The 13,929-nt window shown below is 36.1% G+C and overlaps 1 protein-coding gene across 3 annotated transcripts in view; it reads right to left on the reverse strand.

Annotated features, from left to right (window-relative positions):
- Window positions 1-13,929, reverse strand: part of Lama2 (laminin subunit alpha 2) — a 640,019-nt gene that overhangs the window by 190,270 nt on the left and 435,820 nt on the right. For all 3 annotated transcript variants that reach the window (XM_045157983.1, XM_045157982.1, XM_045157984.1), the window contains one exon: window positions 7,004-7,138. In XM_045157983.1, coding sequence (XP_045013918.1) covers window positions 7,004-7,138 — 135 coding nt within the window. The remainder of the gene's footprint in view (window positions 1-7,003; window positions 7,139-13,929) is intronic.

A 13,929-nucleotide genomic window follows, 5' to 3' on the forward strand; every position in this document is an offset into this window, starting at 1 on the left:
AGGAGCATACACTTTAGACAGCATAGAGTCTAATTAAAATCTATTTAGCTAAAGAGAGGGCTAATGGTTTAATCACACAGACTGATGGTATTTCAGGAAATGGAGGAAATCAATGAAATGGATTTATGTTTCCCTTTTCCTTCTAAAACAAGAAATATGATAGACTAAAAGCAATATTCTAACAGACTCTGTGATTTTAAAAGTTATTTAAGTTAGTCAAGGCTTCAATATTCCAATATGAAAAATAGTGATAATACAGACCATAGGTGTACTAAGCATTAAATGATAGCATCATTCATGAATATATCTCCTTGTGTCTGTATCTATAAGCACAGTTCACCTACCTTTCTCTTCATGCCTGGGGTTTAACATCACTTAGTTTTAGTCTTATTGTGGCACAACCACACCCCACTCACGTGTGTGCACATGTACACAAAAAGACATCAAAGTAAAAGAAGGGCTAGTGAAAGGGGAGTGAGGGAGGGGGTACAAGAAGGTAATGGGAGGGTATTATGATCAAACTACATTATATTTATTGATTTACATATCAAAAATGATAATGATTTCAAAGATGATCTATCCTAACCTGGTGTAGAACTGAATAAACTGACCTTAACGTTTCAAATGTTAAAAAAATGATAATGGCTTTTAAGGAATTAAAAATCCTGAATGACATGTGTTACCATTTTAAGAAAGAATGAGTATTTAATTCTCTTTGAAGACTAGAGATTGGTTTGTCCCTTTTCCAAACTCATATTAAAATCCCAAGGAAGTGTGGCCTTTGAGATGTGATGAGATCATTAGAATAGAACCACCATGTGTAGAATCTGTACAATTCTACTAGTTCCTTCTGCCATATGAACACAGAAAGCTAGAATCATCTGTGACCAGGAAATATGTCCCTCATCAGATACTGTTTTCTGGTGCTTTGACCTTAGAGTTCCCAGCCTTCAGCAGTCTCAGAAATATTTCTTCTTACTTACTTTTTAAATTTTAAATATTTTATTTATTTATTTGAGAGAGAGAGAGAGAGAGGGAGATGCAGATAAAGAGACAATGAGCACACCAGGGCCAACAGCCACTGCAAGCGAACTCCAGATGCATGTTCCACCTTCTGTCCTGGGGAACTGAACCTGGGTATTTTGGCTTTGCAGGTAGGCACCTTAACAACTAAGCTATTTCTCTAGCTCCACTATGATATTTTTTAAATAACATCTAAATCTGACTAAGATAGTGAGAAAAAATCTTGTATAGTGCTACATATAAAATATCATTTTAATTTCTGATTAATCATCACTTGATTGGTTCTGAAACTATAAATAGTGACTAATGTGTGGTGATTGTCATTCTTATAGATTTATGGGGCTTACTATGTGGTATATATTAAGACACTCACTGAATATGTCATTGAGACTGCTCAAAACTCTCAAGTTATTATTAATAGTATTGTTTTGTAAAGAAGGTAACTCCAGTTCCATTGAAATTAAAGAAATTGTTTAAGTTTTCCCAGTCCATAAGGGGTGAAGGCAGGATTTAAGTTAAGGCATTCTGACAGTGGAACTCATGCTTTGTTACTATACCAAAACCAAGGGCACTGTATTGTGTAATGAACCTGATATTAAGCTAGAATCTACCAAAAGAGAAATCAGAATTCTTCTGCTTCCCTCTTACAGATTTGGAGATATAATAGCTATTTTCTGTTTGCCTCAAAGGCTTGTTTCAAAGATAAAGATGTCTAAATTCAAAAGTTGTCAGATCCCTGGAGGGAAATAGAAAAATTCAGAGCACAACAATTTATACTAGCTGTGTATGTTTGATGGGAGTATTATTTATTTCTCACTCCATCTAGAGATTTCTAAGAAAACAGACTTCCACCTAGAATTACCAAGGGAAAAAATAAGTATAATATCCAATTGGCCAAATGAATGGTATAAAACAATTAACTTTTATCCTAATAAAATAAAATTAAACTATATCATTATGAAGACACTAGAATTAATCATATGAAACAATCATAAACCTGTTAAAAATGACAGGAAACATTGTGTAAGAATAAGAATGATGGATTTATGTACAAGTTGAGTCCTTTCTCCAACTTCTCTGTTGAATTTTACAGAGAAAACTGATAGTGAAAGACTATAACATCAAAATCAAATAGTAATTATTTTAAGAATTCAAGGATAGTTAACATTAGTTATTCCTTTCTCATTTCATTTATCATGTAAGGTGAACAAAAACTGTAGATAGCAAAAATGCGTTCAAAATCCAATTTCATATATTAGCCAGGTTAAAAGTATCTTCAAGCCAGGAACAGAAAGTTGCTTCTTTAATACAGTAAGGAATACTTTTAATGAACCAACACTATCACACTTTATGGCAGAGGACTTGAGAGATTCATATTAAAATCAGAAAGTGGGTGAGTTGATGATTATCCATCAACTTAATATATTCTGTAAGACTGAAGCAATGGAATGTAAAATTCTTATAGCACATTTAGCTCCTGGCAGAAGCAAAACAATTTAATTATCTGAACATAATATTTACATAATTGCAAAAATAAACTCAAAATTATATACATTCAAAATAAAAAATGGGTGGATATCAAATATACATTTAGAAGATACTTACCAATAATGGTCAGTTAGTAAATATACTGTTGAAGCAACAAAAATGTCATGTTAACTACTTAGATTAAAATACTTAAGATACTTTTGATGTATGAAATGTATGGTTTACAAATAATACCAAAGTAATTAATTGTAAGATAAAATACTTAAATGTAAATGAGTATTATGTTCCTGAATTGAGGGAGGATCACTGAATAATACAAATGCAGCAATTCTTTCCAAATAGGTTTAATGCAATTCCAATCAAAATTTCATAGCGCTTTTTAAAAAAGTGATTGAATTTTTAAAAAAGTGATTTAAAATGTGAGCTAAATGAATATATAAGCAGGTAGTTAGAAAACTAGAAGGAGAATGACCAGTGTCCATGCTTTAGAGCATAAATATTCTAAAATTTGAAAAAACAGCACAATATGCCAAAAATTAAAAGGTAAGTTAAACAGAAAAGATGAAGCTTAGACATGTTTTTATGGAGCAATTTGTGTCAAATATCATAAAATGTTGAGGAATTATTAATCAATAATTATATATTTACCATAATATAAATACAAAGAAAGATTACTTCCACATAACATCATTTTAGAAAGATTGCAGCAGATTTAAAGTTAATAAAAAAGTACAGTACATTCTATGGGCTAACAGGATAGATATTTGAAGGCCATGTATGTGAGTACCATCACCATGGGAAGAAAGGTAGTTAGGAAAACAATACCCTGGCAGGATCGCATCCTAGCAATGCCACTTCTATATAGGTTTAGGGTAACAAGGAGGGAAAAGCAAGGAAGGCTACAGGACTGAAAATGCTCCCAACATCATGCCTGTGTGAGGGCAATAAACACAGGAAAGGTGTGCTTCACCTTGGCACAGTGCTGACGGAACAAGAAAGACAAGTGGTGGCTATGTTGGTCGTGAGCTCTGGTACAGGGGCAGAAGGAACAGCCCAATTTCAGTAACAAGCGGGAACAGAGGGATTAGTGAGCAGAGTTTAGGGAAGTCATCAGTGACAAAAGAAGAAAGAGGTTGCTAGAAGGGGCGTCAAAAAGGTTTTGTGTTGTTTCCAAGTGACAGTGTAGGAAGGAATGGAGATTAGCGGAGAGTGCCATTAAGTGGAACAGAGAGGTAAGATCTCCACTTGTGGAAGATGGTCTCCTGAATTTATTTATTTATTTATTTATTTATTTATTTATTTATTATTTCTTCTTTCTTTTTTTTTCTTTCTCTCTTCTCCCTTCCTTCTTCTTGCTCTTTTTATCCCTCCCTCTCACTCTTTCTTTACTTTCATATCATTTACTTTATTTTATTAATTTTGCAGCACCGAGGGTGGAACCCAGGGCATACATATTAGGCCAGTACTTTATTATGGAACTACACTCCCAGCCAAAGACTTGGTCTTTTTCAGAAAGAAGAGTCCACCTAAAGTAAAGGAAAGGACCACAGTGATGAGGCACCAACACAGATAGGGAGTTCCTGAGACCATGGGAGTTGCTGTTTCTCCTTATCCCCTTGCTGTTTATGTTATAAGAAGCAGTACCAACAATGGGTGAATGGGAGGAAGTGGGAGGAGGACTTCTGAGAAGGGAAGTGAGTGGAATGGTCATTGCAGGATGTCTGGGAGGAAATGCAGCTGCGTGAGCAGAGTGGCAGAGAGGATGACGGGGGATTAATGTGAGGCTGCGTGGCACAAATATCCGCCCCTACTGCCAGATTCAACTGAGGCACAGGTAAAAGAAGGAGGGAGAGTGAAAATTAGCAAGTAAAGTGAAGCAGGGAAGCAGTCATTACAAAGCAGAAGTCCTAATATTGAATATTATGCTGTCTATAAAAATGAAGGAATGGGACATAAGGTGTGAATCTCAAGGGTAAGAGTAAAGGTGATGAATTATTCATTGAGTAGGAGAGAAAACATGGTGAATGAAGAACTGGATTCAAGATCAAGATGACAGAGGCACAAAAATTGAAAATTAGGGACATTCAGGAGTCAGTTTTATGGATTTAAATCAAGAACCATGAGAGAACAGAAATCATACAGAGAAAAACCTCATCAGGGAATAAGGCGGCTGACCAGGGGATCAGTAGGTTACTTTAACAAGCAAGTAGAACAGGAAAGCAGATGTGCAAAGAAGTCAAAGCTGGATGGTGTTGCACAGGAGAAAAGTAGGATGGTGTGAAGCTGACAGTGAATGGCAGGGACAGCTACCCTGTCAGCAGGGTGAAGGGTGTGATGGACGTGAGAAAAAACGACTACCATGTAAGGTGGTGACAGGGATGGCAACCATCAAGACAACAGCACGGTTTCTATGAGCTAAGTAAAGTAACCACCAAGAAAATAGAGGAATTATGAAGGGGATTGTAGATGTCTCAGTATGACTTCCATAAGGATCAGTGGAAGGTTTCAGAACATGTGAGGCAGGAGACAGGATGAGTAAGGATAGCCAGAGTTGTATAAGGATTCAAATTTAAGGGGCCAGTGGTAACAGAGGAACGCTGAAGTTCTTACAGTAACAAATACAAAGAGTGAAAGACACTATAATTTAAAAATGTATCTATTTATTTGTACTATAGAGAAATACGCATACACATACAAAGAGAGGGAGAGAGACTCCAGATGCATGTGTCACTTTATACATCTGGCTTTAAGTGGGTACTGGGGAATTGAATCAAAACCAGAAGGTTTGCAACCAAGTGTCTTTAACTGATATAAGAATTTTGTTTATTCAAAAGATAGTTTGTATGCTATCACGAACATTAAATATTAAGAGCTGCCTCTGCTCTATTAGAAGTGGATAAATAATATAATCAAGAATGTTAAAGACTAACAACACAATATGCTCATTACAGGCAAATGTAAAAGGGAGAACATAAACTGTACCTACGTTATTAGGTAAGCTTTTCTTTTTTCGGTTTGTTTGGTTTTTTCAAGGTAGGTCTCACTCTGGTCCAGGCTGTCCTGGAATTAGCTATGTAGTCTCAGGGTGGCCTTGAACTCTTGGCGCTCCTCCTACGTCTGTCTCCTGAGTGCTGGCATTAAAGGCATGCACCACCACGCCTGGCTAGGTAAACTTTTAAGCACACAAAAAATTGGTGGGAAATGCTTAATATATTTCTTTCTTTCTTAGGTTGACTTTTTCCTGAATACTTTTCCTCTCTTAAGCACTTTTTTTTGTTGTTTGGTTTTTCAAGGTAGGGTCTCACTCTAGCCCAGGCTAACCAGGAATTCACTAGGTAATCTCAGGGTAGCCTCAAACCCATGGCGATCCTCCTACCTTCCCAGTGCTGGGATTAAAGGTGTGCTGCCACACCTGGCAAACACATTTATTTGTAATGTTAGGAGTAAATTCCAGGACCTTATATATGCATGACATTGAGCTATAACCTCAGTCCACTTATTAATTTTCCAATAATTTCCAGATTATAGAAAACTATTTTGGTTGTAATTAGAAAATAAACCATTGTATAATTTTTAACCAGCTGTATTCTCTTGTCTCTTTTTTGGGGGTGGGGGTTCGAAGTAGGGTTTTCACTCTAGCTCAGGCTGACCTGGAATTCACTGTGTAGTCTCAGGACTACCTCAAACTCACGGAGATCCTCTTACCTCTGCCTCCCAAGTACTGGGATTAAAGGTGTGTGCCACGGGCTGGGCTGCCTGACCACTGGTGAACCTCCAAGTTCTGGTGGGTTTCCTGTAGTGTCTCACCCCCCTACTTCCCATATGGGCTCTCTACCCCCTCCTGCCCATCACATGGAAGGAGCTTGTTGTACTTTCTTTTCTGTCCTCTCTATGGTTTTTCCAGACTCATCATGTGGGCTCTCAGACCATGTAGATGTATTCATTTTCCTTCCCTTGGTTTTGTACTTTCCTAAATAAATATAATAATTAAAAAAGGTGTGTGCAACCATGGCTGGCTTCCTGTCTCTTTTTTTAAGATGTTGTTATTTAGTTAGCTATTTATTCATTTAGAAGAGAGAGAGAGATAGAGAAGCAGAGAGCAAGAATAGGCATGCCAGGGCCTCTAGCCACTGCAAACAAACTCTATATTCGTGTACCATCTCATGCATCCAGCTTTGCATTGGTATTGGAGAATCAAACCTGGGTCCTTTGGCTTTTCAGGGAAGTACCTTAACGGCTAAGCCATCTCTCCTGCCCTAACACATGCTCATATTTTCATTCTGAATTGAACAGTGATGGTTGATTTCTTTTTTCACTTTTCTTCATTACTTTCTAACGTGTAGAACACTGGGGATGTCTTTTTCCTTTGCATAGTTAATTCAAATGCTCATATTATATCAGCACAGATGAGCTGGTCTCTGCATGCAAGGTCTGAGTACATGGAAAGAAAAATGAGCTCACAGATCTTGTCAAGAAAGGGTGAGGTGCGTACCTGGCAAATGGAGGTCTCAGGGTCACAGTGACTGCTGTGTCCATTACACTGACATGGAACACAAGTGCCCAGGGTTGGGCCAGGTGTGTGGCCACTTGGTTCAGGACGCAGTCGATAGAATCCTGGTGAGCATGTCTGCAAAAAAATAAAAAGGCAATGAGGATAACCAAATTAGACATCTTCCTGGAACAAGACTCAAGTTCTTCAGGGTTTATAAAGACTGGCTTGATCCCCCACACACATGTACCTAGGGGCAATAACACTCACAAACACAATTGCCAATTCATCTTGTATGCATTTCTGCTGGGTCTTTATCATATGCACGGATGCAGGCAGCATCCATGTGATCAGATTTCAGCAGAGGAAAGCTTTTATTTGCATCTACAGCTTTTAGTCTGAAAAAGCTTCAAAGCATCTTTTTTTTTTTTAAGAGTGGTTTATTTATAACTAACATTGTCATATGGGCGAACAAGAAAATTCCAATGTCCTTGACAACCTAAAATCTGCTTTTACTTTGCTTGATGGATAACTCACAAATGTCCAGTGAAAATCAGCAAAGTAGTAAATAAAAAAATACCATGGGTACATTATTTATAACAGTGTAATTTAAACACTATAAAAGGAAGAAATTCAAAATAATAAAAGCTATCTGTGTCTTGGGACTATTATGCCACCCATAAAATTCATATTTCCCTATTTTGCAAAAAAAATTCTGAAAACCAATGGAAAATTGCTAGTGAAGCTAACATAGGCAAAAATCAAGGGTGTCATCTTCATGAAGGTTTTATAAAGTGACTATATTTCAAACATCTCTGGCTTTCTAGAAGGAAGGCCTCAGCACTACAGAGGATTGTCTTGTGTTCTACACTCAGCAGCCTCACCCTTATCAGACACTACTTGACTTCTGGTTAAGAGGTAGGCATCAATTTTCAGATGTCACTGAAGATTATATTTACTACTTTGGCTAAGTAGGGTTATTTTTTGAATTGAAAATATTGCCCCATTGACGAAACAATGATGACTGAATAAAGCAAATGTGTTACACTAAGGAGTGAATAATGCTTGTTCATTCTTTTGTTTCTGCCTAAGAAGCCCAGAGTGGAACATATGAAGTGCTTAGAAAGAGAAAAATAATTATTTCTCAGCACTCTCCTATGTTTATTTTGATTTGTTTAATGTGGATGCCAATTAAGCACTTAATTAAGAGCCTCTTAGTTTTATCAGTGTACATGACATTCTAATGATAATTATTAGTGTTCCATCATTGAACAAACTGATAAAGAAACATGGGTATAGTATTTAAAATACATTGCATATAATTTGTCTGCGGGTAGATGCAAAAATATATTTTAAGAAAATATATCCATATTAAAAATTGAGATTTATTTTGCCATTGATATGGAAGAAGGTCTATAAATTATAGCTGAAGAATTTATTTAAACATAACTAAAGAAACAATCCATAGCCCATATTTAAAAATGGAATACAATGTGGATTATTCCATTGCGTTAGTCACTGATTTGGATAACGCTGAACTTTACTTGTAAGGATTTCATCCTTCAATATCTTTCTAAGTATGATTATTCTTTTATTTATTTACTTGGGTTCTGTCTTTGTGAGTGTTTGTACAGGATGTGTACATACAAAAACTACATGAGGAAGTTAATACCTCTACTTTATAGCTCAACAGTGTAAATGAATCTTAGAAGAATCAAGTTAATAAACAGTATATTTCACTGAGGAAACATATGAAGTGCAGTGTCATAGGCTGAAAATGCATTAAGGAGGTACTGACCTCAAAACACAACACATATTTTTCTATTGCTGCGGCACTTTACTGGTCAGGCATCAAGTTACAGTGTGGGCCCACAGACTCAATTCCCAGCTGAATTCAGTGTAGAGTGTTCTAGATCTTTTCCTGTTGTTTGTGTAGTCACCTGGGATAGTTTTTAAATGTTGTGATGCCTGTTACCACCCATAGATATTTTAATGGAATTGGTAGATAGTACAGGACTTCTTCAGGATTCCTGGGAGGGTCTAATAAGAGGAGGTGGGGTCACGTTCCTGTTCTCCCTATGCTTGCCAAACAACAAACAACCTCCTATGTTTCAAAACAGTTTATTTGAAAGATCAGGATCACTTGCTCTCTTTGAAACATTGATTCCTAATCTAGCAAATGAACGTACATATTAACTGAGATGATTAACAAAGTTTTCCTTGCAGTTTACATTGATAATGTGTACTGATTGATAATATTTTTTTTTGTTCTTTATTTATTTATTTATTTATTTATTTATTTATTTATTTATTTATTTATTTATTTGAGAGCGACAGACACAGAGAGAAAGACAGATAGAGGGAGAGAGAGAGAATGGGCGCGCCAGGGCTTCCAGCCTCTGCAAACGAACTCCAGACGCGTGCTCCCCCTTATGCATCTGGCTAACGTGGGACCTGGGGAACTGAGCCTCGAAACGGGGTCCTTAGGCTTCACAGGCAAGCGCTTAACCGCTAAGCCATCTCTCCAGTGCGATAATATTTTTAAACACAGAAAAATATACTATTTCACAATGAAAGCATTAGAATCTTAAAATTATGTTCAAAAAACGTCATACATATATTCTTTTTTTAATCTCCTCTTTTCCTGGGTTGACTTCCATTTATTAACCCCATTTAAAAATGAGGATGTTGTAAAATATCAATTGTTTCCCAGGAAAGCAGGCAAATTTCACAAGAACAAGTATATTTAAATGGGAAAGAAGACTAATTTTTAATGTCTCCTATAAAATTACTTTTGGAATACAATACAGAATTAGGAAAAAATTCAAAAAGCCTTTTTTTAAAAAATTTTATTTATTTGTTTGAGAGCAACAGAGAGAGAGAAAGAACGAGGCAGGCAGACAGAGAGGGAGGGAGGGAGGGAATGGGCGCGCCAGGGACTCCAGCCTCTGCAAACGAACTCCAGACGCGTGCGCCCCCTTGTGCATCTGGCTAACGTGGGACCTGGGGAATCGAGCCTTGAACCGGGGTCCTTAGGCTTCACAGGCAAGCGCTTAACCACTAAGCCATCTCTCCAGCCCTCAAAAAGCCTTTTTAAAGTTCATTTGCTCTATTCCCCACAGTGTTTCAATGTTTTCTTCTCATGTCCTAAAATTATGCATAATTAAATTTTCTTGTGCTCACTTTAAATCTTTACTTTCATAATATTATGTTCCTTGTAAACATTGCAATCAAATTTGTACAAAAGTTTGGGAGAGTATAGAGAAGAGAAAGAAACAAAAGGGTGGAAGGCAGTTTGCTCCAGACTTACTCAGCACAACCTTTTTCTCCTTAGAGTCAACAACAAAAAACAGATACTTGTACAGGATCCAGGAAAAACACTCTGCCTGCTATGTCTGCATGGGATTTTCATTTAGGAAAACTTAACTTTAGTTCTTGTTCAACCACTAACTACAGACAATTTTGTTCAGGTTTCAAATGTCACCATCCTCAATTTCCTTTCCCAGGACATCAGGATATTTTATGTGATAATATTTTAGTGTGAACTTAAGTACATTTTTTGAAAACAAACTTATCTTGGTTCAAATTGTGGTTTTGCCATTGCCTAGCTACATGATTGTGGCTAAGTTCATTAACCTCTCTGGTCCTCAATTTCCTTATTGATAAAATGAAGATCACATATTATGTGTTTAAGATTGAACAGGACACAGTAAGCATACAATAAATAATAATAATAATAGAATGTTGTTTTGAATGGAATTATTTTGAAGCTAAATAACATATTTAGTGCTTTCTACACAATCAACATAGGTGCCTCTATGTCCATTATATTGTAGATGTAGTTGCTAAGCACAACTCTGAATAAAGGCAACCACAACTGTCATAAGCTTTACTGGGAAAGATATTTACAACATGTGATGCTTATCCATACCATGTTCTTCAATATTTATGGACATAGTCATGCACTGCATAACCACATGCATAATGTAGTCCCACATATTATATTGCTTATGGATGGCAGAGCCATCTTACTTTGTGAAACTGTGCTCCATGTTACATGCTTAATGATTGAAACTGCCTAATGATAGTTCTCCAAATGTGTTTCCAATAGTTCCATCATGTGACTTTATATGGAAATTAAGTTTTTGCATCTTGAACATGCCATTGAGTGATAAAATGTAGCCCAAGAGGTGTGCATGTGGAAGGGGATAAGTCTCTCTCCATATTTTGAATTTGTGTTTTATGAAATGATAAGTATAAATTGGGGATTTCAATGTTTAGTCTTCCCAAAGTGAAAGATTCTGAGTGACCCAATAAATTACTAGGCATTAATTTGTAATCCAGAGGCTCTACTAAATTATGGGATGAGGAGCTGAGACTGGAACTATTAAAACATCACCTAGATAGATGTCATTGATCATTTCTGAGTTGTATGATATTATTACAAAGATCCACATATTCAATGGTGAGTATTTGAAAACTTTCTATCTTTTTTGTTGATTTTTATTTATTTATTTAAGGGTGACAGACAGAGAAAGAAAGAGGCAGAGAGAGAGAATAGTTGTGCCGGGGCCTCCAGCCACTGCAAATGAACTCCAGATGTGTGTGCCCCCTTGTGCATCTAGCTAACATGGGTCCTGGGGAATAGAGCCTTGAACTGGGGTCCTTAGGCTTCACAGGTAAGTGCTTAACTGCTAAGCCATCTCTCCAGCCTTGCTTTCTGATCTGTGCATACATCATAAAACAAATTTTATGTTAGTTTAGCCTATAACCTATTTCCAATCTAACCCAAAGAACAACTTTAGTATCAAATATTCTGAAAACAAATCTAGTACAAAAAAATGTTTTTGATTTGACTTTTAAAGGAAATATAGCCCATACTTCATATCATCATTCACAGTAATTTTCATGTCAAGAACTAAAAGTTTAAATGAACAAAGCTGAAGTAACAGGACATTGTAGATAGCAGGCAAAGGTATCTTTATAACTGGATATACTTCAAGCGGCAATACATAATTTTGCCTACCCACATTTTGGGTAAAAACATGATAAGGATAGCTTATAGATGCAGATGTTTCTTGAATGCTATACATTTGGTGAAAATGTTATAAAGGAATTTATTTGTGTATTCATGACCCTGAGCATATGTTACTAGGATGGGATGAATTATTTCAAAACTGTCCTTAGCTTTTGCATTGATGATTACATTTTATGCCTGGCTAATTATACTTTAGAATCAAGATGAATTATAAATAAAATGTATAATGGATTAGAGGCAATGGGTTGTGGAGAACACCTCAGGCATCTTATTATAAGAGATAAGTCTTTATCTGTATAATCTCTCAACTAAGATATTACTGTAATTACTGTCTATAAATAGGAGCTTAAGTGAAACTCACAGGACATAGACAAAACCTCAAGTGCAGATGGTTATTTATACATATTTCTAGTTTTTCTTCATTTCCTCCATTATGATTTGATTTGTTTGTGCTACTTTACATTTTCATATAAAGGGAAATTACTAAAATGAATGCAAAAATATGCTTTACTCTTTGAAAAGCACATTGATCAAACTGAGAATTTTAACATCTGGAGTCTTCAGTGGAAGATAGGTTGTATTAAAATAATTTTATACCCTATTGACATTCTTGTTCATAAGATAACAGCATTATTTTAAGCAAATGGAGAAAAACAGAGCTGCAATAAATTTTTCTTCAACATATCTAAAGATCAATCTTAATTACTAAGTATCTTTTGTAGGAAAATCATATTGCAGACAGAGAATTTGAGAACTACAAATCCCAACCTATCATTTTCTGCAATGGATAAGTATATATGGATATTCACTAAGGCTTATATTAATTAAAGGAACTGAAGAAGGCCACACAGCTACTCAGCATTACAGCTGCCTACTCCTCAGAATAAATGATATTCTTTCTATCTATCTATCTATCTATCTATCTATCTATCTATCTATCTATCTATCTAATATTTAGTACTGTATGTGCAATAGGACAGATGTATGACCCTTACAAAGCAGCTACTGTTATGAAGTTTTAAAGTTCATTATACACTCAAGCTTCATATGATTCTTAGGTTGTAGGTGCCAGAGATATTAATTAATTAATTGACTTCTGCATTATGAACACCAACCAGTGTGACAAATGAGAAAGTCTGGGCTGCAGCAGGTCACGGTGTCCCTTACTATGGTAAGCATTAAGCCAAGGGTCTAAGGGAGAGGGCCGGGTGCCATGGCGGGTACTCAGGGACTTGCACATTTAGTGTCATCTTAAATGTGTTCATGTACTACTTAACTGAAGTTCAAATCCAAGCTTGTTCCTCATCCATTCCATTTTCCTTATATTGTGGATTTTCTGTTACTAATTTCTATTTGTGGACAGTAAATTGGAAGCCAGAAAATGAAGATCTAGAAAATTTGCCTATCCTGAGGGTAGTCAAAGGATGACTCACTCCCATCAAAGAAACAAATACAGTTCTAAAACTGGAATGATTGAATGAGAGTAACACTGCTGGAACAAATTTCTGTGCTTCTGAGAAGCCTCTGTTATTTACTGCTTATTTTTTTCACCTTCCATATAAAACACTTTCAAAACCTGATATAACCATTCTCATAATAACTGCATTATAACTGCCTCTACCTCTCTAGAAACAGTGCCAAGACAATAGATGAGTTAAACATTAGAACAACCTTTTGAAAACATTATTTCCTGACTGCCATATTTTAAAAATCATTTAATTGTCGCCAGCTACATCCCCTAAGTTGTGATTAGTATTACAAGGTGACAATAACATCATATTCTTGCTACTGTGTCTCACCGTGTGCATGAAAAATCAAATAAAATGGGCCCTGAGTGTGTACGGGTCCCAGCTCTGGCAGTATTTTCATTTGGATCCTATAAAGGGCCGAG

Source organism: Jaculus jaculus, chromosome 9, assembly GCF_020740685.1.
Source record: "Jaculus jaculus isolate mJacJac1 chromosome 9, mJacJac1.mat.Y.cur, whole genome shotgun sequence".
Classification (NCBI taxonomy): Eukaryota; Metazoa; Chordata; class Mammalia; order Rodentia; family Dipodidae; genus Jaculus; species Jaculus jaculus.